Genomic DNA, 21913 nt, shown 5'->3' on the forward strand with positions numbered 1-21913 from the left:
GTGGAAGTCGAAGTTCTTTAGTCTTGTAGGAGGTTATTTGATTGTTCAGTCTCAACTCACAATAGGTGTCTGTTCTCCTTTTGTTAGGAGTGAACGATTGGATTTTTGATCAGACTGATAATTCACTCCGGCGAGTGGTTCTCAAGGTAAACCCTAAAATGGGGTGTTCTGGAGTTGGCTTCTGCCATTTCGGCAGACTGCCAAGTTTATGAGGTTAAGTTCATGGTCATGTTATCGCAGACTGCCTTAATACATTTTCTGGTGGTTGCTTTCTTAGGAATCAGTCTTGCATATCTAATTCCTCCGTTTTTCTCTCCTTTCACAAGTTATTAACGTATCTAATAGGAGAGAGAGTCGGTTAATCTATTAGCTCCTGCGTGGCCTCGCAGGGCCAGGTATGCAGACCTAGAGTAATGGTCTCCTATCCCTCCTTGGAGACTGTCTCTGAGTAAGGACCTTCTGAATAGAGTCCCTTCCTCCATTTTATTTTCGTTTTCTAAAGCTTACTGCTTGGATATTGTTGCTTAGTTGGTCTAAGCGTGGTTTTTCTGTCTTGGTCTTTAAGACCATGTTTCAGGCTTGCATGCCAATTACTAGAAAGTTTTCCATAAGATTTAGCGTAAATATCTTATTGGTGTGAATGCAAGGATTTTTCATGGAGTTGGGTCAGGATTCCTGGAAATTGTCTTTCTCCAGGAAGGCTTGGAGAAGGAGTTTTTGGTCAGTACCCTCGGGGGTCAGATCTCTGTCTTATACATTCTGTTATACAGGTGTCTCATGGACGTGCCGGATGTCCATTCATTTTGTCAGGCCTAGGTCAGCATCAGGCCTGTGTTAAATCAGTTGCTCCACTTTGGAGTCTTAACCTTGTTCCTTTAGCCTTGCATCAGGCCCTGTCTGTACCTATACATTCCTTAGATATTAAGATGTTACCTTGGAAGGTTTTGTTTCTGCTAGGAGAGTCTCTGAGTCTCTGAACTCTCGGCGTTGCAGTATGGTCCCTTATCTTATCTTTTATCAAATAAGGTGGCTCTGTGTACTAAGTTAGTTTCCCTTCATAAGTGGTTTCAAATAGGAATACTGGTCAGGAAATATTTGTACCCTTTTCCTTCTTCTCATAAGGAGCGTTTGTTCCACAACCTAGTTATGGTGCCTGCACAGACATTCTTCCTGCAGGCGACTAAGGTCTCCCGCTAGTCTTCTGTTTTGTTTGTCTGTTTCTCTGTTTCGCTAAGGTCAGAGAACTATGGCTTATTTTCATTCGCTCTGGCTGAATAGTTTTTTCGTTTGGCCTATGACACTGCTGGACTTCAGCCTCCTGAGAGAGTCACGACTCATTCCATGAGGGCTGGTTCTTCTTTCTGGGTTTTTCAAGTATGAAGTTTCTGTTGAACAAGTTTGCAGGGCTGCAAGTTGGTCCTCTATGCGTATTTTTTCGATACTTTATAGATTTGATATGTTGCTTTTGCTGAGGCTTCCTTTGGGTGAGGTTTTTTTTTTGTTTAGGCAGTGGTGCCTTCTGTTTAGGTTACCTGACTTGTCCCTCCATTATCATCTGTGTCCTCTAGCTTGGGTATTGATTCCCAACAGTAATTGATGATGATCCGTGGACTCACCGTGTCATTAGAAAAAAAATGAAAATTATGCTTACCTGATAAATTTCTTACTTTCTTTACATGGTGAGTCCACGGCCCGCCCTGGTTTTTTCAGACAGTTTTTGTTATTTAAACCTCAGGCACCTCTGCACCTTGTGTTGCTTCCTTTCTCTCCTTTCCTTGGTCGAATGACTGGGGATGTGGGTAGGGAAGTGATACTTAACAGCTTTGCTGTGTTGCTCTTTGCCTCCTCCTGCTGACCAGGAGTGATATTCCGAACAGTAATTGATGATGATCCATGGACTCACCGTGTCAAGAAAGAAAGCAATTTATCAGGTAAGCATAAATTTCGTTTTGGCGCTTTTCGTGTAACGTGGCTCTGAAACTTGAGCAATATCTAATTCTCAGAAATTGAAATGCACCCTGCTGACTTATCAAGGCTAACCCTGCTTCATATATATCACTGATTTGAGTTTATCTGATAGCAACTACAAAACAATGCACTCTATACTAACATTGTAGCTGGGAATAGTCTTGTCTGCAGACTAAAGCCCAGACTGGCTCCTCCAAATAAGACAAATGGTGGGTGGAATTTGGCCATTGAAAACAAATTGCAGTAATAAGGTTGTTAATTTGTTTTAAAAACATAAGACTGTTATTATACAACCGTTCTTTTAATACCCATTACCTCCTGAAAACATTGCAGAATCATGATCTGTGTCATTGATCTTCTGATTTTGTAATCCAACAATGAAATGCTCACCATTTACAGCATGAGTTTAGCTTTTACATCATAGGTTGAAGAACCTAAATGTTGACTGATCCCTTTTAAAAATGTTTAATTATGGTAATAGGTGACATGTGTGATATGTTTGCAATCAACTTGTTGTACTACTAAACAATAGAGATATGAGTATGTCTAGGCTGACCATATTGCCACTTTAAAAAGGGACACATATGAAAAATACATATGTCAGGGCTATTTTCATGGCTGTTTAAAGAAATGGTTTTGTATAAGAACATTTTTCATATGTGTTCCTTCTTAAAGCTGCAATAATATGGTCAGACTAAGTATGTCTGTCTAAGGCAGGGGTCATCAACCTTTGCTCTCCAGATGTTTTAGAACTACCTTTCCCATGATGCTTAGGCAGCTTAAAGACACTTAAGCATCATGGGAAATGTAGTTCTAAAACATCTGGAGAGCCAAGGTTGGTAACCCCTAGTCTAAGTGATTGAAACAGGAGCATTATCGGTATAGTGAGCATGTGTGTTTGTTGGGTTTTATGATGTTGCCTATTGTATGACTTTGCTGATGTTGTCTCCTAATGACATGACATTTATCAGGGGTAATGTCAGTGTAATTTGCTCATGTGCAGAACCAATGGAACATTATAAACTTTTTCAGGGTACTCAGTAATAAGTTGAAGTGTTGTCTGTTGTTTAACAAATCGTCCTTTTAGCTGTGGAATTTGATAAGTTATAAATGTGTCTTTAAAAAGACCATTAAACAGACACTGTACACTAGATTTTTCTTTGCATAAATGTTTTGTAGATGATCCATTTATATAGCCCATCTGGGAGTGTTTTTGTAACAATGTATAGTTTTGCTTATTTTTTTTATAACATTGTGCTGATTTTCAGACTCCTAACCAAGCCCCAAAGAATAAGATGTTCACACGCATTTACAGACTCCTGCTGGCTCCTGTTTGTATAATCTGTCTTTTCATATGCAAGGGAGGGTCTGCTCTTCCTGCTTTCTCGGCCCCTTTCACTGGGTGTCCCAGCCTAATCTCATCAACAATGCTAAACTGGGAGCTTCTAAATAAGTTTTTAAAAGGTGTTTTATACTGGATTTTTAGATTAGTATTTGTGCATATTCTTCTTTAAAGTAGTGTCTGTTACATGAAGTTATATGAAAATTGGTGTATACTGTCCCTTTAAATACAGTATAATTGTATAATCAACAAATACATAATATAAAGACAATGCAATAGCACTTACTCTGAATTTCCAATGAGCACTAGATTTTTTTCCGACAAATTCCAAAGTTAATTCCATTTTCCCTCCCCTGTATCATATGACAGCTATCAGCCAATCACAAATTAATATATGTTTATACTGTGTACTTTTGCACATGCTCAGTAGGAGCTGGTGCCTCAGAACATCTGCATCTAAAAAGTTTGTGCACATTTTGATAATGGACGTAAATTTGAGTTGTGTTTTTTTTTTTTGTTTTTTTTTTATTGTATCCTATATCTAAATCCTGGATGTTTAATTTTGACTTTAGTGTCCCTTTAAGTATTAAAAATTTGTATTGTGATCACAATAACAGGACTGGTGCCTGTTAAGGGGACTGTCTACTCCAAAATTGTGATTGGTTAAAAAGAGAGCTAATCCCTTTATTACCCATTCCACAGTTTTACATAACCAACACAGCTATATTAATATACTTTTTACCTCTGTGAAAAAGCCTCTGCAGACTACCCCCTTATCTCAGAGCTGTTTACGACTTGCATTTTAGCTTATCATTGCGGTCTCATTTTTAACTCCATAGGAGTGAGCACAGTGTTATTTATATGGTACACATTAACTAGCTCTCTTACTGTGAAAACCTTATAATATGGACTGAGATAAAGGCGGCCTGTAGGGGCTTAAAAGCAGGCAGATATTTCAAGTTTTTAATGTTATAAAGTATATTAATATAACAATGTTGGTTGTGCAAAGCTGGGGAATGGGTAGTAAAGGCATTATTTAACTTTTTAAACAATAAAATGTTTGTAGTAAACCACCCCTTTAAGTATATGACCATTTTTTACTAAAACCATAATGAAAAAAGTGCTGGTATGAAAACTGAAATTTGCTGACTGTTAACATGGAAAAAGTGTCATTTTGTAACTGTTAACATGCTGATAATAATCAAATGATAGATTGTGATCAACCATGTGTCATTGTTACATTAGAATGTCCCTTTACCATGATATAATACAACGCATGCCATATGTATAATTATTTCAAAACTAAATTTGACTGAGCCATATATTTAAATTTAGGCATTGAATAAAATATGATCTGTTCCTTTAAAAATACTTAAGTCACAATTAAACATTCATGATTCAGATAGAGCACACAATTTTAAACAACTTTCCAATTGAAATCCGTTATCTAAATGTGCACAATCATTTTATATGCACACTTTTAGAAGCACCAGCTCCTACTGAGCTTGTGCAAGAGTTCACAGTATATACGTAAATGCATTTTGTAACATAGTAGATGAGGTTGAAAAAAAGACCGAAGTCCATCGAGTTCAACCTATAGAAATATACAGTAAAATACTTACAAAAAACTCCAGTTAAGATTAAATAATCCCACTAAAAGGTGACCCATTTAATCCAAGCAATCATATCCATGAATTCTGTTTCTAGACAGAAATGTATCCAAACCATTTTTAAATGTATTTATGGTATTGGCATTCACTACCTCCTTTGGTAATGAGTTCCACAATTTTATTGCTCTTATAGTGAAAAAACGTTTCCGTTGCAGGAGATTAAATCTCCTTTCCTCCAACCTTAAATCGTGACCTCTTGTCAAAAACAATTTTCTTGGAATAAACAGAGTTTCTTCCATTTCTGTATATGGGCCTTGAATATATTTATATAAAGTAATCATGTCACCTCTCATGCGCCTTTTTTCTAAAGAAAACAGACCCAGTTTGGCTAGCCTCTCCTCATAGCTTAAATGCTCCATTCCCCTTATTAGCTTTGTGGCCCTTCTCTGAACTTTTTCTAGTTCTGCAATATCTTTTTGTTTGTGATTGGCCAATGGATGTCACATGATGCAGTGGGAAAGAAAATTTTAACTAACTTTGAAATTTGTCAGAAAAAAAATCTTTTTTGAAATTGAAACGAAGTGCTTTTGCATTGTCTGTTTATTATGCATTTGTTGATTATGCTGTTCTTCTGTGTTTAATGACCCTTTAATAAAACATTTTTATGAGAGAATCATCCTATAAAGAGTAGAGAATTTAACATACGCTTTGAGGAAAATAAACTAGGTCAGCAGATGGCACTCCTCTCATGCACACAATTCCAGAAACAGCAATGGATAAAAACAGATTAAATGTTACGGAGCCGGGTATTGTCATGTCAATTGTGACACCAGAGATCATAACTTGTGTTAGTTCTAGCAAAGCCAAGTCAGGCCTTCTGCACCTCACATACTTGCAGGCCTCAGGCAAGCAATGAGAAAGTCACAGCCGCTAATTAGACAATGCCCTCCATCTGTGTTCTTTAAAGGCTTATCAAACGCCTCTGATTTGTTGTTTTTTTAACCCTAATTAAGATACGTGTTCTTTCAGCAGATTCACCCATCTGTTAACATGTGACAGCAACAAGAGTTTAGACTGCCTTGCATGTCACAAAATAATGTTGTTTCATGCATAGTGCTAAATAATACACTTGAGGGCCTTTCATTTCGTTAAAAGAGAAATAGATAAGTTAAAGGGACATGAAATGCCTCAAGATTAAAATATAAAATAGGGACATAAAAAAGGGACAGTAAAGAAAAAAAATGAAGCTTTCATGATTCAGAGTGCGTTCAATTTTAAAATGCTTTTCAGTTTGCCTATATTATCAAATTTGTGTCATTCTTTTGGTATCCTTTGTTGGAGAGTAGGTATGTGCATTTGTGAACTTTGTGAGGAAACAGTTGCCAAAGAATGTGGCTACAAGCCCCATTCAGCAATTTTCGGAACTGGATTTTTTGCTTGCGAAAGTGTAACACTTAAAATCTGTGCAAATCCGACTCTGAAAATTGCTGATTGTGGCTTCTGCTGCATTTTTTTAGTATTAGTTTTTTCCCAACTTTTCCATTCAAACACCTTGTCATATACCTTTTAACCCTTATAACAAATTTAAATTAATATTTATATAAATAATTTTTATTAGATGGTGTATATATTAATAACATTTTATTTTAATGTATTTATGTTGTGTTTTGTGCACATTTATTTACCTGAGGTGTTCACTTGTGATTACCCGACAAGCGCACATTTAGATTGCGTTTCGTGGTAGGAATTTAATTTCAACTTGTAATAGGAGCGTAAGTTAGTGTGGTCATGATATAGCACTATCGCGACTGCACTATAAAGTTAGCGTACCACTTGTAATCTAGCCCACTGTCAGCTACTTTTTTGCTCTATAGGGGACAACTCTGATATTTGAGACAAAACAGCCCATCTATAGGACTGCACATTTTGGGATTACTCTAGCAGGATAATTATTTTGAAGTCAGGATATCATGGAAGAACAATGTTTAGGATAGCCAATGTATGCATATACTTCATAGGTGTTAGCCTGGAATGACAAATGACCCTACAGCAGTGTCATAAGTTTTGCATTTAAATGTGTTGTTCCACTGTAGGTTATTTGGCTGGTAAAAAAAAGAACACTTAACTCATGTAAACTTCTTTTGTAGGCTGCAATACGTAAAGAACTAAATGAATTTAAAAGCACTGAAATGGAAGTGCACGAAGAAAGCAAACAGTTCACAAGGTAGGATGTACCAACTATATTTTTTTTTTTAGGAAATAAATTTGCTGTTAAAACAATTTGTTTTCTTGTGTGGCAAGAATACTACTTTTTACTATTTTATTCATGTATGTTGAGTATGTTTATTTTCTCCACTAAATATTTTGTCCAAAACTACAAGACATTTTAAAATTGTTAGGAATCTGTGTTTTAAAATATTGACCAAGAGTGGTTGGCCTGCCTTAGCATGGACTACCTGGTACTCCTATCAGCAAGGTATCTTTTCACTAGCTTTTGTTTGCCATATTATATATATTTTTTTCTTTCTTTATATTACCCTCTCACTCCTGCCCCCCCCCCCCCCGTTTCCCTATTTTAATCCAATTCCCATGGGTCACCTTCCGCATCTTATTTAAGTGTTATGGTGTATGAAATTTAATTTGAAACATTACTTTTGTTACCCTTTACACTCAATTAAGCTAAACTTTTATTAGCAAAGCATGAAAATCACCAACCCCCCTACTACCCCTGAGTGTATAAAACATATCTCTGTTCTGCTGTCCCTTGAGAAATATGGCTTTTTGAAGGATACAAAAATTAGATGTCTATTTCGATATACAATTCCACTTGGAGACCGGCTTACATATTTTTTTTAAACCCACCATAACCACATATTGAAAGTGATATCAAGACACGACTGTCTTCCAAACAACTTATCCTCTCTTCCCTTCCCCTTCACAAGCTTCTGTAATAGTATGGACTACTCACGGTTAGGGATGGGCGAATGTTTCGCAACATTCGAAAAACGGCACGAATTTTAACACGTTCGTTCGAATCGAATTTCGAATGTTTACATAACATTCTAACATTCGATTTTCGAATATTCGGTTTCGAATTTTACGATTACATTCGAAAAAATTCGAATTCGAAAAATTCGAATTTAGATTGTAATAGTATTTCTAATGCTTTTTCTTTAAATGTAATATTCGAATTATGCAATATTCGAATTCGAAAAATTTGAATTTAGATTGTAATAGTATTTCTAATGCTTTTTCTTTAAATGTAATATTCGAATTATGCAATACGTGTATTCGAATTTGAAAAATTCGAATTTAGATTGTAATAGTATTTCTAATGCTTTTTCTTTAAATGTAATATTCGAATTATGCAATATTCGAATTCGAAATTTTCGAATTTAGATTGTAATAGTATTTCTAATGCTTTTTCTTTAAATGTAATATTCGAATTATGCAATATTCGAATTCGAAAAATTCGAATTTAGATTGTAATAGTATTTCTAATGCTTTTTCTTTAAATGTAATATTCGAATTATGCAATACGTGTATTCGAATTCGAAAAATTCGAATTTAGATTGTAATAGTATTTCTAATACTTTTTCTTTAAATGTAATATTCGAATTATGCAATATTCGAATTCGAAAAATTCGAATTTAGATTGTAATAGTATTTCTAATGCTTTTTCTTTAAATGTAATATTCGAATTATGCAATACGTGTATTCGAATTCGAAAAATTCGAATTTAGATTGTAATAGTATTTCTAATGCTTTTTCTTTAAATATAATATTCGAATTATGCAATACGTGTATTCGAATTCGAAAAATTCGAATTTAGATTGTAATAGTATTTCTAATGCTTTTAAATGTAATATTCGAATTATGCAATACGTGTATTCGAATTCGAAAAATTCGAATTTAGATTGTAATAGTATTTCTAATACTTTTTCTTTAAATGTAATATTCAAATTATGCAATATTCGAATTCGAAAAATTCGAATTTAGATTGTAATAGTATTTCTAATGTTTTTTCTTTAAATGTAATATTCGAATTATGCAATACGTGTATTCGAATTCGAAAAATTCGAATTTAGATTGTAATAGTATTTCTAATGCTTTTTCTTTAAATATAATATTCGAATTATGCAATACGTGTATTCGAATTCGAAAAATTCGAATTTAGATTGTAATAGTATTTCTAATGCTTTTAAATGTAATATTCGAATTATGCAATATTCGAATTCGAAAAATTCGAATTTATATTCGAATTCGAAAAATTCGAATTTATATTCGAATTCGAAAAATTCGAATTTATATTCGAATTCGAAAAATTCGAATTTATATTCGAATTCAAAAAATTCGAATTTATATTCGAATTCGAAAAATTCGAATTTCGAATGTAGACATTCGATATAATTATAAACATTCAAATTCGAAAGTGACATTCAAAAACTGTAAATAGCATTAGATTTTCGAATTTTTAAGAATATTCGTTCTTATCGACATTCGAATTTAGAATTCGAATTTCGGTAATAACATTCGTTCTACATTCGAAATTCGAAAATTTGCACATTCGCCCATCCCTACTCACGGTCCCACCAATCAAACATACCCAATTAAATCCATACAAGACCAAATGCTTTAAAAGTGAACACATTTCTCTCTTTCCCTTTTTCTCCTCTTTTCTTCTTAAATGGGAAGAGCCCACAGCTGCATTCATTACTTTTGGGAAATACAGAACCTGGCCACCAGGAGGAGGCAAAGACACCCCAGCCAAAGGCTTAAATACCTCCCCCACTTCCCTCATCCCCCAGTCATTCTATGCCTTTCATCATAGGAGGTTGGTAGAGAAGTGTCAGAAGTTCGAGATAGTCTATCTATCTGTCACACTTGAAGGACCGTGTTCCTGTTCCACGGTGTAGATTCCGGTAATTGTTTGTAAATGTGAATGTAATGTTAACGAAACAAGGTAGGGTCCCAGTGGGACTCCTTTTATCTTAATAAGGAATCATGGGTTAATATCTCCTGAGGGGGGTTATTGAACAGGGGGGACTTTAATCATGTTTGTTATATGGTTCTATCTGCTAATGTGCAGCAATACCTATGCTCACGGCTTTTACAGGAACAAAACGGCCTTATCTTAATGACGCAATCTCTCGAGATTGCGTGCCCTTTTTGTGACTGGCACGGTGCACCTCGTGACGGGTGCGGTTACGTTGTTTCTCACTTCCGTATGCTGACTGTGTGCGACAGAGTCTAGCTCGTGGGTTGTCTGGTTCACAGGAAGTGGTGAGTGCCCCAGCCATTGGGGGTGTAAAAAGGGTGCCAGTTAGTTTTTGTCATTTTTGTAATCCCAAGACTATGGAGGATTCTGATATCTTAGACACGGATGTCTCCGATACGGAGAATGCGTTTTGTGATGAATATGAAATGGCCCGGATAATCAATGCCTATCAGTTATGTTCCGATTGCCGTTCTTGTCAGGAACTGTCAGGTTTATTCGTTTGTTCAGTTGTATTTTTCGTAACAAATTTCATATATGGAAGTTTAGTTCTGAGTGTTACTTCCCCTTTAAATATGGGATGTCTCAAGTATGTTAGATAGGTCAGCAGTAAATGACAGGAATAAATGTAAAGTAGCCTCTTCAAATACTTAGAGTAATATACCAGTAATATATCCCCCAGAGAGCAATTGAGGCAGTGTGATAGCAACTAGTAATTATTGGAAATCTTTGGTAATGATATGGTTGACAGCAGATGAATACAATAAACACTTTGTATAACTGTCCCACAGGGTATGCTGGTTGTGAGCAATATGTTACAGAGAGCACAGACAGGAAACGATAACAAAGTTAGTTAGCTGCAGAGGTAGTTAATGACAAGCGATCACAGTGATAAGTAGGTACTCACAGAAATCTGGTTACCAGTCAATGTGAGAGGGTGGCTGAGCTGAAATGAGGGTTTACACCTTACCGGATTCATGGGTAACAGTGGTGAGAGTTTACCCGTGCGTGGAGCGTTGCGAGGCTTGTAAAGCTTGTGCGCACACAAGGAGCAGGAAGCAGGACGAAGCCTGGTGACGTCAGTGTCTGTAGCATGAAATCTCAGTTCACGGAGTGATAGAAAACCTCTAGCAGCCAAGATTAAACCTTGAAAGATTTACAGAGTGCTTCAGAGCTGGAGAAAAAGGTTAGAATAACTTCTTCAATAATTCAGCGTTGAAGCAGGGGAGGTGGAGCTTTTTTATCCCATTCCGGATCTATGTTACTGTTTGTTAAGGTGGACTTGTAACTAAAATGAGAGTATGCCAGTTAAGGTGGAAATGGTCATGACAGTTCTAGAGAAGTCTCTTCTCCTGAATCAGGGAGCTTAGAGTGCGTTGAGCCATCCGCCTCCAAGGTTTCCATGTCCCTTGAGGCGTGTGCCCCAGACCCTTTCTCGGCTATGCAAGCAGGTGTCCCTATGGCCTTTACTCCTCCGAAGGGTGGCTTGTTTCTTCCAGAGGTTACAGCACAGTTCTGCATGGCCATTTCTATGGCGCTGACTCATTTATATCTCCCAAGTGAAATATTTCTAAGATACTCTCTGTGTTATGTTATCCAGGGACAGTTTGACCTCCTGGGGAAGCGTTGGCCTCTGAGGCTTCAGGGGCCCCAATCTCAGGGTCAGGGTCTTTCGTTGATCCGACGAGGGATGATTTTGCCTTCCGTTATAGGCTGGCATATCTTCATGTTCTTTTAAGGCACGTTTTGGCGATGTTAAAGGATCCCAGACCTAGTGGGCCGAGGGATCAGAGGCCTTAGATACTGGATGGAAAATTGGATATGACGTTTGAGGATGAACCTAATCTCCTTAATGTCTCCTTTTTACTTTCTTTTATGTTTCGGTTCCAGTTCTGAGATTAGGTGAATGGGGCCTCTGATCGGCTGGTCCCTTTGGCGTTCTCATTCACCTTGGGCGTTCACCTGCGGGTGCTGCCTTCTTTTTATTTTGATCCGGATGGATGTGTTTAATACCTTAATCTCATGTCTGATAGATTTCCGTTTTTGAGAACATTCTTCTCTGGAACCGATACTTGCAATTTTGTGGTCGCGTGGGCACTTCCACTGAAGTTGCGCACTTTTGAATAACAGAATTATGTTTTCTAGTTCATTTATCAAACTTTCGGGTAGAATTTTCTTGGACCTTGGACAGTTCTGGAGTGTCCTTATACCAGGCAGGTACGGGTCGGACGCTTTTCTGCTGTTACTTGGGTTCATGTCACCCTTGTGGTGCTGATTTAATCTTGTCGTATTCTAAATGTCACTTGGCCTATTGATATGGACTCCAGGCTCGGATCCTAATTCGAAGTATGAGGCCTAGTGTGTAGATATAATGCTTCCGAATGGAGGGTTGTGAGTGCCGATCTAAGGTTGGCTTTTTCTGGCTACTCGCCAAGATACAGGTCTGACTTTGCAGACGTCATCATGGTTCTTACAGGTCCCTGGGGACTCAGAACTGTAGTTTCCATTCCTTTGGAATTGGGAGATGTGTTTGACCTTTCGAATGCGGCCCCTTTCGAAGGGGCCGCATTTTTGGTTCCCACCCTTTGTTTGCATTCAGTGTCCTCTAGCTTGGGTATTATTTTTCCAAAACGTAATGAATGCAGCTGTGGACTCTTCCTGTTTAAGAAGAAAAACATAAATTATGCTTACCTGATGATTTTCTTTTCTTCTGATGGGAAGAGTCCACAGCTCCCGCCCGCGTTTTGTCTATGAGGCGGCAGTAATTTTTTTGTTCTTCTGGCACCTTTTTCACCCTGATATTTCTCCTACTATTCCTTGTTCCCTTGGCAGAATGACTGGGGAATGAGGGAAGTAGGGGAGATATTTAAGCCTTTGGCTGGGGTGTCTTTGCCGCTTCTGTATTTCCCAAAAGTAATGAATGCAGCTGTGGACTCTTTCCGTCAGAAGAAAAGAAAATTATCAGGTAAGCATAATTTATGTTTTTGTGTTTTTCTTCTTCTATCTTTTATCTTTGTTCTCTCATTGACTAATTGCTTACAAATCTGTTATTCTGCCCCAGGTGAACTACACTGTAAATATACCTTGTATTAGGCCTATATCCATTTTGGACAAAGCTAGACAAAGATTAGACTCCACATCAAGATTTACTGTAGCTCATGGACCTTACCATTATTTGGTACTTCGGTGTAGATACTATCACTTTTGTTACAGGCACTACCTCTTATAACATAGACCACTGTACCATATCTTGTGCTTTGTATCATTTGAACTGTTATGGTATTCCTTTTTTTATTGTCCTACATTGTCAAAATTTAAAAAGAAAATCTATTTAAAAAAAAAAAAAGAATGTTGAGGCTCAGTCAATTCCTATCTTTTTTTTTTTTTATTTTTTTTATTTTTTATTGTACAAAAAAAGAAAAAAGACAAATACAAGCAACACACACATAACACACATTTCTCCATGCATGGAGATTACAGCATAAAAAAGAAACAATATATAAGAAGGGACAAAGGCCAAGTAGCCATGACCCTTTCCCGGACAACTCAATAATAATAATAATAAAATACAAAAAAAAAAGTAGTAGTAATGAAGAATATTCCCTCTCTCCTCTCACCTCCCCGTATCCCCCACCCCTCCCCTAATCTAATTTAATGTTGATGATTTGTTCTATATATTGTACAAAGTAGTTTCCCTGAAAGCCCACGAAAACTCTCCACCTTCTACAGAATTTCTCTCCTGAGGGCCCCTCCAATTTTGATTCATATGCTGCTTTGATTGATGAGTCTAATAATGCTTTCCTCACTTCTGGGATAGTGGGTGTCTTACAAGAAATCCAATATTTAAAGAGAAGTGTTCTAATAATTGTTAATGCTATTAGTATAAAGTCAACATCTTTATCCCAAGCGGTATGGGATCTTAAAAAAAGAATAGAGTCTCGTGTTAGCTGGATCTTTTTTTTTACTATGTTAGAGAGAAAATATTCTACCTTCATCCAAAATTGATTTACCTTAGGGCATCCCCAGAGTAGATGAATCAAGTCAGGGTCATGAAAGTGGCATTTAGAGCAGATATTAAACACATTTTTGTTCCACTTGGCCACTCTCCGAGGAATTAAATAATCTCTGTGTATCACCCTAAATTGAATTTCCCTATAATAAGACGAGGAAAACAACCTCTGTGCAGTTTTCACACTCTTTAAGAGTATTGTTTCAAGATCAGGAGAGTCAACCAGTGTTAGCCACTGGGAAGTCAAATCTGCTAGAACCGATGTTTCTTCCAGGGATACCAAAAATTTATAGATAAAGGATAATAATCCCTTCCTAACCTTTACCAGATCAACCAGCGGGTGTTGTTCCCACAACTGGGGATCCAAATTCACTAGTTTAAGGATATAGCCTTTTACTTGAATAAAATAGAATATATGTTTTTTCTGAACTTCCGGAAAAATCTCTTGAAATCTATCAAATGTGAAAACTTTATTTTACTCAGGGTCATAGAAGTCTTTCACTATAAGTGGTCTTCCTGGTGACCATTTTTCAAAAGTGTCCACCATATTGCCTAAAGGAAAGTGTGTATTGCCAGTTATCGGCAACCATTTTGAGATATTCTGCCTCATTCCAATCGATTTAGTTAACCTTCTCCAGACTATTATTGTATCTCTATACAGAGGGTGTTCCATTAATCTCTTTCCTAATTCTTTATTTGAAGCAAATAGGATATAATTTAAGGAGAGCGGGGTACAAACTTGATTCTCGAGAATCTCATCCGAGTATACAAAGGATCTTGTTAGCCAATCTATAGGGAATCTTAAGATGGCAGCCTGATTATATCTCTCTAGATCGGGTAAAGTGAGCCCGCCTTTAAAATAAGGTTGATATAACTTGGCTAGTTTCAATCTTGGCTTTCTCCCGCTCCAAAGAAATGCTCTCAGAGCTTGATTAAAGAGACGTAGATCAGTCTTATTTATTAAGAGAGGAAACATCCTCAAAGTGTACAGAATCTTAGGGACAATGAACATCTTGTAGAGAGCTATCTTACCTGTAAGTGAAACCGGGAGTGAGACCCATGATTTTAATTTTTCTCTGCTATCCCTCAGTGTTGATACAAAATTATCTTTATACCAATCTGCTGTATTAGCAGAGATCTTCAACCCCAGATATTCCAGCGAGTTCGTTTCTATAAACTGAAAGGGTTGTGCTTCCCCTGGATCGTGCTTCAGCCACAAGATTTTGGACTTCAAGAGGTTTGTTTTATACCCTGAAGCTCTACCGTATTGTTCAAGCAGATTAATAATAGCACTAATCTGTTTTCTTGGCTCAGCAACAAATAGCAGAAGGTCATCTGCGAATAGAGCAGTTTTAAATTTTACCTGGTCTATATTTATTCCGATCAACATATTCCTTAATTTAATAGCCAGAGGTTCTATTATAAGATCAAACAATAACGGAGACATCGGGCATCCCTGACGGGTGCCTCTAGTTAGCATAAATGAGTTAGACATAGAGTTAATAATCAACGAAGAAGCCTTAATATCTGAATATACCTTAACAATAAAATCCCTAAAGAGGCCCCTAAATCCAAATCTCTCTAGGACCTGGATCAAGAAGGGCCACTCCACACTCTCGAAGGCCTTCTCTGCATCCAAGGATAGCAGGAAGGCCTCCGGCAGGGCAGTACAGTCTCCCCCAAACCGGTTGATAACCTGAAGAATTTTCCTTACATTAAATTCAGACGCTCTCCCCATAACGAAGCCTGCCTGGTCCTGATGCACTATCGCTGGTAGCAAAGATTTCAGTCTTTCCGCCAGACGTTTCATCAGTATCTTGTAATCAAGGCCGAGAAGTGAAATGGGCCTATATGAAGTCATATCCGAAGGATCTTTATTGATCTTTGGAATTAAGATTATATTAGCCCTCTTAAAGTTCTCCGAAATTTGTTTATCTGTTCCATAATATGTATTATAAAGATCGGTCAGTACCGGGCCTATCTCTGTTCGCAGGATTTGGTAAAATTCGACCGGTAAACAGTCTGGGCCAGGAGCTTTTCCTCTAGCCATTGAATTGATGGTTCTTTGTATTTCCTTCTCTGTTATTGGTCGATTCAGACCCTCACTATCCTCTCCTGTAATTTTTGGGAAATTGATATCTTCCAAAAATTTTTTAATATCTTCTAAGTCCGGACATTGTGAAGTATATAAGTTAGTGTAAAACCTCTGAAATAATTGCAGTATTCGGCCTTGATCTGTATATACTTGATTCTTCTCTCTAATTGCTGCTATTGATTTCCTCCTAGACTGTCTTTTAAACAGAGAGGCCATATATTTGCCAACTTTATTTCCATATTTAGCAAATCTACCACTACTCTTATATGAGAGTACCTGTGCCTCTCCCAGAAGGAACGTCTCTCTTTCTTTCTTTGCCTGGAAGTATTTATCTGTATTCAATTTACAGGGTCTTTCCCTAAACAAGATATATGCCTCCCTCACTTTATCTGAGAGGTCTAAATCTTTCCTCATGTTCTCTTTCTTTACCTTTGCCACGTAGTTAGAGATTTCCGCTTTTAGATAGGCTTTAGCAGCTTCCCAGAAAAGCTGGACATCCCCTCTGTTCCTAGTTACAAGTAAGATTGAGACAGCTGGTACAAGTTCATATGGATTTTCTTCCTATATTTAAAAAAAAAAAAATTAACAAGAAGTTTTATGTGCAGATAGCTTGTGTATTTGTGGTGCTTTATTGAAGGGCTGTTTTTTTCTCCATAGATTTTTGGAAACGTCTATCTTCACAATCCCTAGGTCTGAAAAAGACCCTTTACTTTACAAAAGTTATAGACCAATCTCATTGATCAATGTTGACATTAAATCTAGAACTTCGTGACTTAGTTAGGTCATATTTTGCCCTCTGTTGTTCACTATGACCAAGTATGTTTAACCCAGCAGAGACAAGGTTTTGATAATACCCAATTTCTTGAATATTTAATGGAACCAACTTCCATAGTTTTCCCACTACTGTCTTTTGATGCGGAAATGTTATTGTAGGAATATGTGTTTTAACCCCTTAAGGACCACAGCACTTTTCAATTTTCTGACCGTTTGGGACCGGGGCTATTTTTACATTTCTGCGGTGTTTGTATAATTTTCCTCTTACTCATTTACTGTACCCACACATATAATATACCCCTTTTCTCGCCATTAAATGGGTTTTCGAAAGATACCATTATTTTCATCATATCTTAGAATTTACTATAATTTTTTTTATAAAATATGATGAAAAAATTGGAAAAAACACACTTTCTAATTTTGACACCCAAAATCTGTTACACATCTACAACCACCAAAAAACACCCATGCTAAATAGTTTCTAAATTTTGTCCTGAGTTTAGAAATACCCAATGTTTACAAGTTCTTTGCTTTTTTTGCAAGAGTTAGGGCAATAAATACAAGTAGCACTTTGCAATTTCCAAACCATTTTTTTTTAAATTATCCCTGAACAAACCTTTACGTGTGTGTGTGTTTATATATATATATATATATATATAATTTTTATTTTATTAAGTAGACAACCCAAAGTATTGATATAGGCCCATTTTGGTATATTTCACTGCCAAATGTGATCAAATAAAAAAAAAATTACTTTTTCACAAATTTTAGGTTTCTCACTGAAATTATTTACAAACCGCTTGTGTAATTATGACACAAATGGTTGTAAATTCTTCTCTGGGATCCCCTTTGCTCAGAAATAGCAGACATTTATGGCTTTGGCATTACTTTTTTGCAATTAGAAGGTCGCTAAATGCCACTGTGCACCACACTTATATTATGCCCAGCAGTGAAGGGGGTAATTTGGGAGCTTGTAGGGTTAATTTTAGCTTTAGTGTAGTAGACAACCCAAATCATTGACCTAGGCCCATTTTGGTATATTTCATGCCACCATTTTACCGCCAAATGCAATCAAATAAAAAAAATTGTTAACTTTTTCACTTATTTTAGGTTTCTCATTGAAACTATTTACAAACAGCTTGTGCAATTATGGCACAAATGGTTGTAAATTCTTCTCTTGGATCCCCTTTGTTCAGAAATAGCAGACATATATGGCTTTGACGTTGCTGTTTGGTAATTAGAAGGCCTCTAAATGCTGCTGCGCACCACACTTGTATTATGCCCAGCAGTGAAGGGGTTAAAGGGACAGTCTACAATAGAATTGTTATTGTTTTAAAAGATAGATAATCCCTTTATTACCCATTCCCCAGTTTTGCACAACCAATACTGTTATATTAATATACTTTTTACCTCTGTGATTACCTTGTATCTAAGCACCTTCTTCCAGCCCCCTGATCACATGACTGTGACTGTTTATTATCTATTGACTTGTATTTAGCATTGTGTTGTGCTAAATCCTAAATAACTTTCTGTGCCTGAACACAGTGTTATCTATATAGCCCGCGTGTACTTTCAGTCTCTTTGTGTTGAAAAGCAATTTAAAAAGCATGTGATAAGAGGCAGCCCTCAAGGGCTTAGAAATTAGCATATGAGTCTGTCTAAGTTTAGTTTCAAGATAAAAAAAAGCAAATTTGATGATAAAAGTAAATTGGAAAATTTATTAAAATTACAATTCCTATCTGAATAATGAAAGTTTAATTTTGACTAGACTGTCCGTTTAATTAGGTAGCTTGTAGGGTTAATTGTAGCTTTAGTGTAGAGATCAGCCTCCCACATGACACATCCCTCCCTGACCCCCCCCCTCAAACAGCTCTCTTCCCTCCCCCACCTCACAATTGTCACCGCCATCTTAAGTACTGGCAGAAAGTCTGCCAGTATAGAAATAAAGGTGTTTTTTTTTCTTTCTTTCTAATGACACGGTTAGTCCACGGATCATCTAAATACTATTGGGAATATCACTCCTGGCCAGCAGGAGGAGGCAAAGAGCACCACAGCAAAGCTGTTAAATATCACCTCCCTTCCCTCCAACCCCAGTCATTCTCTTTGCCTACGTTAAGAGCAAGGAGGTGGTAAAATTTAGGTGTCTGGAAGAAGATTCTTTAATCAAGATTTTATTATTTTTCAGAAGTACAAGCTTGTGCTGCTTTTCTCCTGGGGTGTAGCCGTAGTCCATGTCAGTCTCTTCAGTAGAGCAGTGGGGGCTTCTAAGCAATAGGAACTTATGTGGTACAATCCTCACTGCACCTCCCATGTAGTTAATGCTGCCCTAATATTGAAAGCCTAAGTAAGATTACTCTGTCTTTATCTCTTTTTCCACAGGTCCATGTGAGGGAGCATGGCTCTCAAACCTAGTGAGCTGCATGGCAGAATTCATTGAGGTGCTATTTTTATTTTTCTGGGCTGTATTCAGGAAAAATATGGCACTTTACTATGTATTTCAATGGGAAACTAATATATGGCCTCTAGCAAGTTAAAGGGTTTATATAAGGTAGTGGTGGAGGCACTGGAGACGAGGAGATAGGCTTAGTTTAGAGGTGGTGTGTTTTTACTTGCTCCCGGCGGTTTTTACCTCATTGTAATCATGCAGACCGGGAGGTTAGTTCTGTTATGTCCACGATGGGCGGGGCTAACTGACACGCTAAAATTTTCTATTGCGTGCCCTTTCTCTTCACTTCCTGTGTTACGGAGGGGAGAAATTTTATTGCGGTTCCAGTCTTGTGTGCTACGCTCGACAGACCTTGGGTGCAACGCTCTGGATTGAGTCCGCAATCCATCTGATAACTATTGGCTCCGGTTTTCCAGCAGGACAGGTAGGCACCTCAGCGAGAGCTAAGCTGAGGTGTAGAGGCTGTCCGGGGTGTTTGAAAAACTTTTTCTCATAGTTTGGCTGTAAAAATAAGCAGTTTTCCTTTTTTATATTTAAAGGGACAGTAACGTTTTTTTGTGTGAACTTTTGATTAAAAATTAAGTACTTTTTTTTTTTTTTTGTGTACAATCTTTTTATCAGGCCTGTGTTCAAACCTGTTACTCCTCCCTGGAGTCTTAACCTTGTTCTTTAGAGTTCTTCAGCAGGCTCCGTTTGAGCCTATGCATTCCTTAGATATTAAGTTATTATCTTGGAAAGTTTTGTTTCTTGTTGCAATCTCTTCTGCCCGCAGAGTCTCAGAACTCTCGGCGTTGCAGTGTGATTCCCCTTATCTTATTTTTCATTCTGATAAGGTAGTTCTGCGTACTAAGTTGGGGTTCCTTCCTAAGGTGGTTTCGGATAGGAACATTAATCAAGAAATTGTGGTTCCTTCTTTGTGCCCTAACCCTTCTTCTCATAAGGAGCGTCTATTGCAGTGATTTTCAACATTTTTTTTGCCGTGGCACACTTTTTTAAAATCACACATTGTAGCCTAATACAGCATATATTATACATCATAATGATTGTCTGTGAATGAATGTCAATATGTCATGGTTGTAAATGATGCCTGTCTGCCTGATGAGCCTGTCACATCAAAACAAGCAAAATTTAAAAAATATGTCTCTGTTCTCAGTCTGCCGCGGCACACCTGAGGATCTCTCATGGCACACTAGTGTGCCACGGCACACTGGTTGAAAAACACTGGTCTATTGCACAACCTAGATGTGGTGCGTGCGTTGAAATACTATTTACAGGTGACTGTCTTCGGCTCTGTTTATTGTTTTCTCTGGGAAATGTAAGGGTTAGAAAGCTACGGCTACTTCTCTTTCTTTGTGGCTGAAGAGTATAATTCATTTGGCCTATGAAACTGCTGGACAGCAGCCTCCTTAGAGAGTCACGGCTCATTCTATGAGGGCTGTTTCCTCTTCCTGGGCATTCAAAAATGAAGTTTCTGTGGAACAAATTTGCAAGGCTGCAACTTGGTCCTCTCTACACACTTTTTCCAAATTCTATAAATTTGATACTTTTGCCTCGGCTGAGGCTTCTTTTGGGAGAAAGGTTCTTCAACCAGTGGTGCCTTCCGTTTAGGTTCCCTGTCTTGTCCCTCCCTTATCATCTGTGTTCTCTAGCTTGGGTATTGATTCCCAATAGTAATTAGATGATCCGTGGACTCACTGTGTCATTAGAAAGAAAACAAAATTTATGCTTACCTGATAAATTAATTTATTTCTTAACACGGTGAGTCCACGGCCTGCCCTGTTTTTTTTTAAGACAAGTTTTTGTCGTATTATAAACCTCAGGCACCTCTGCACCTTGTTGCTTTCTTTCTCTCCTTTTACTTCGGTCGAATGACTGGGGTTAGAGGGAAGGGAGGTGATATTTAACAGCTTTACTGTGGTGCTCTTTGCCTCCTCCTGCTGGCCAGGAGTGATATTCCCAAAAGTAATTAGATGATCCGTGGACTGGGTGTCAAGAAAGAAAGAAATTTATCAGGTAAGCATAATTTTTTTAAAAAATTTTTAAAATATATTTTATATAAAGTGTAGGATCCCCCATTACCCCCCGACCGCCCTGATCCCCCCCAAACAGCTCTCTAAGTCTCTCCCCTAAACCTATTGGCCGCCATCTTAGGTACTGACAGCTGTCTGCCAGTACCCAGTTTCCTTACAAATTTGCCCTTTTTTATTTAAATAAATATAAACTGCACATTTTCTGTAGTGTAGCTTTCCCCCCTCAATACCCTAGCCCTCCACCCCCCCCCACCCCCACTCCCGGATGCCTTTCCAAACCATTTTTCCCCCTCCCGGATCCCTTTCCCTATCCTTCTCTGAACAGTTTTCCTATCCTTCTAATATCAGTTATGTGCATGCTCCCGAGACCCACCCCCTCCTCCTTGCATGCTCACGGAACAACGATAACTCTGATCCAGAACAAGCACCAGTGGCTACCCACCCGCCTCCCTGTAATGGCTCCCATCTACCTACTATCGGCACCATACCAGCCGATGCAGAGAGGGCCACAGACAGTGTTCCCTCTAAGGCCAGATTTTGTGAGCAGTCCAGCAGTGAAACAGTTAAGGTAACCATACCTTGCTGTCTGCATTGTGTAGTGTTTGCTAACTGCAGGGTGTGGTTCACTAATGAACTGTTTCAC

At 37.7% G+C, this 21913-nt stretch overlaps 1 protein-coding gene across 4 annotated transcripts in view; it reads left to right on the plus strand.

Annotated features, from left to right (window-relative positions):
- The window catches only part of PHACTR2 (phosphatase and actin regulator 2), a 435085-nt gene that overhangs the window by 410896 nt on the left and 2276 nt on the right, over positions 1–21913 (plus strand). For all 4 annotated transcript variants that reach the window (XM_053710646.1, XM_053710647.1, XM_053710645.1 and 1 more), the window contains one exon: positions 7068–7144. In XM_053710646.1, coding sequence (XP_053566621.1) covers positions 7068–7144 — 77 coding nt within the window. The remainder of the gene's footprint in view (positions 1–7067; positions 7145–21913) is intronic.

This window comes from Bombina bombina, chromosome 4 (genome assembly GCF_027579735.1).
Source record: "Bombina bombina isolate aBomBom1 chromosome 4, aBomBom1.pri, whole genome shotgun sequence".
Taxonomy (NCBI): domain Eukaryota; kingdom Metazoa; phylum Chordata; class Amphibia; order Anura; family Bombinatoridae; genus Bombina; species Bombina bombina.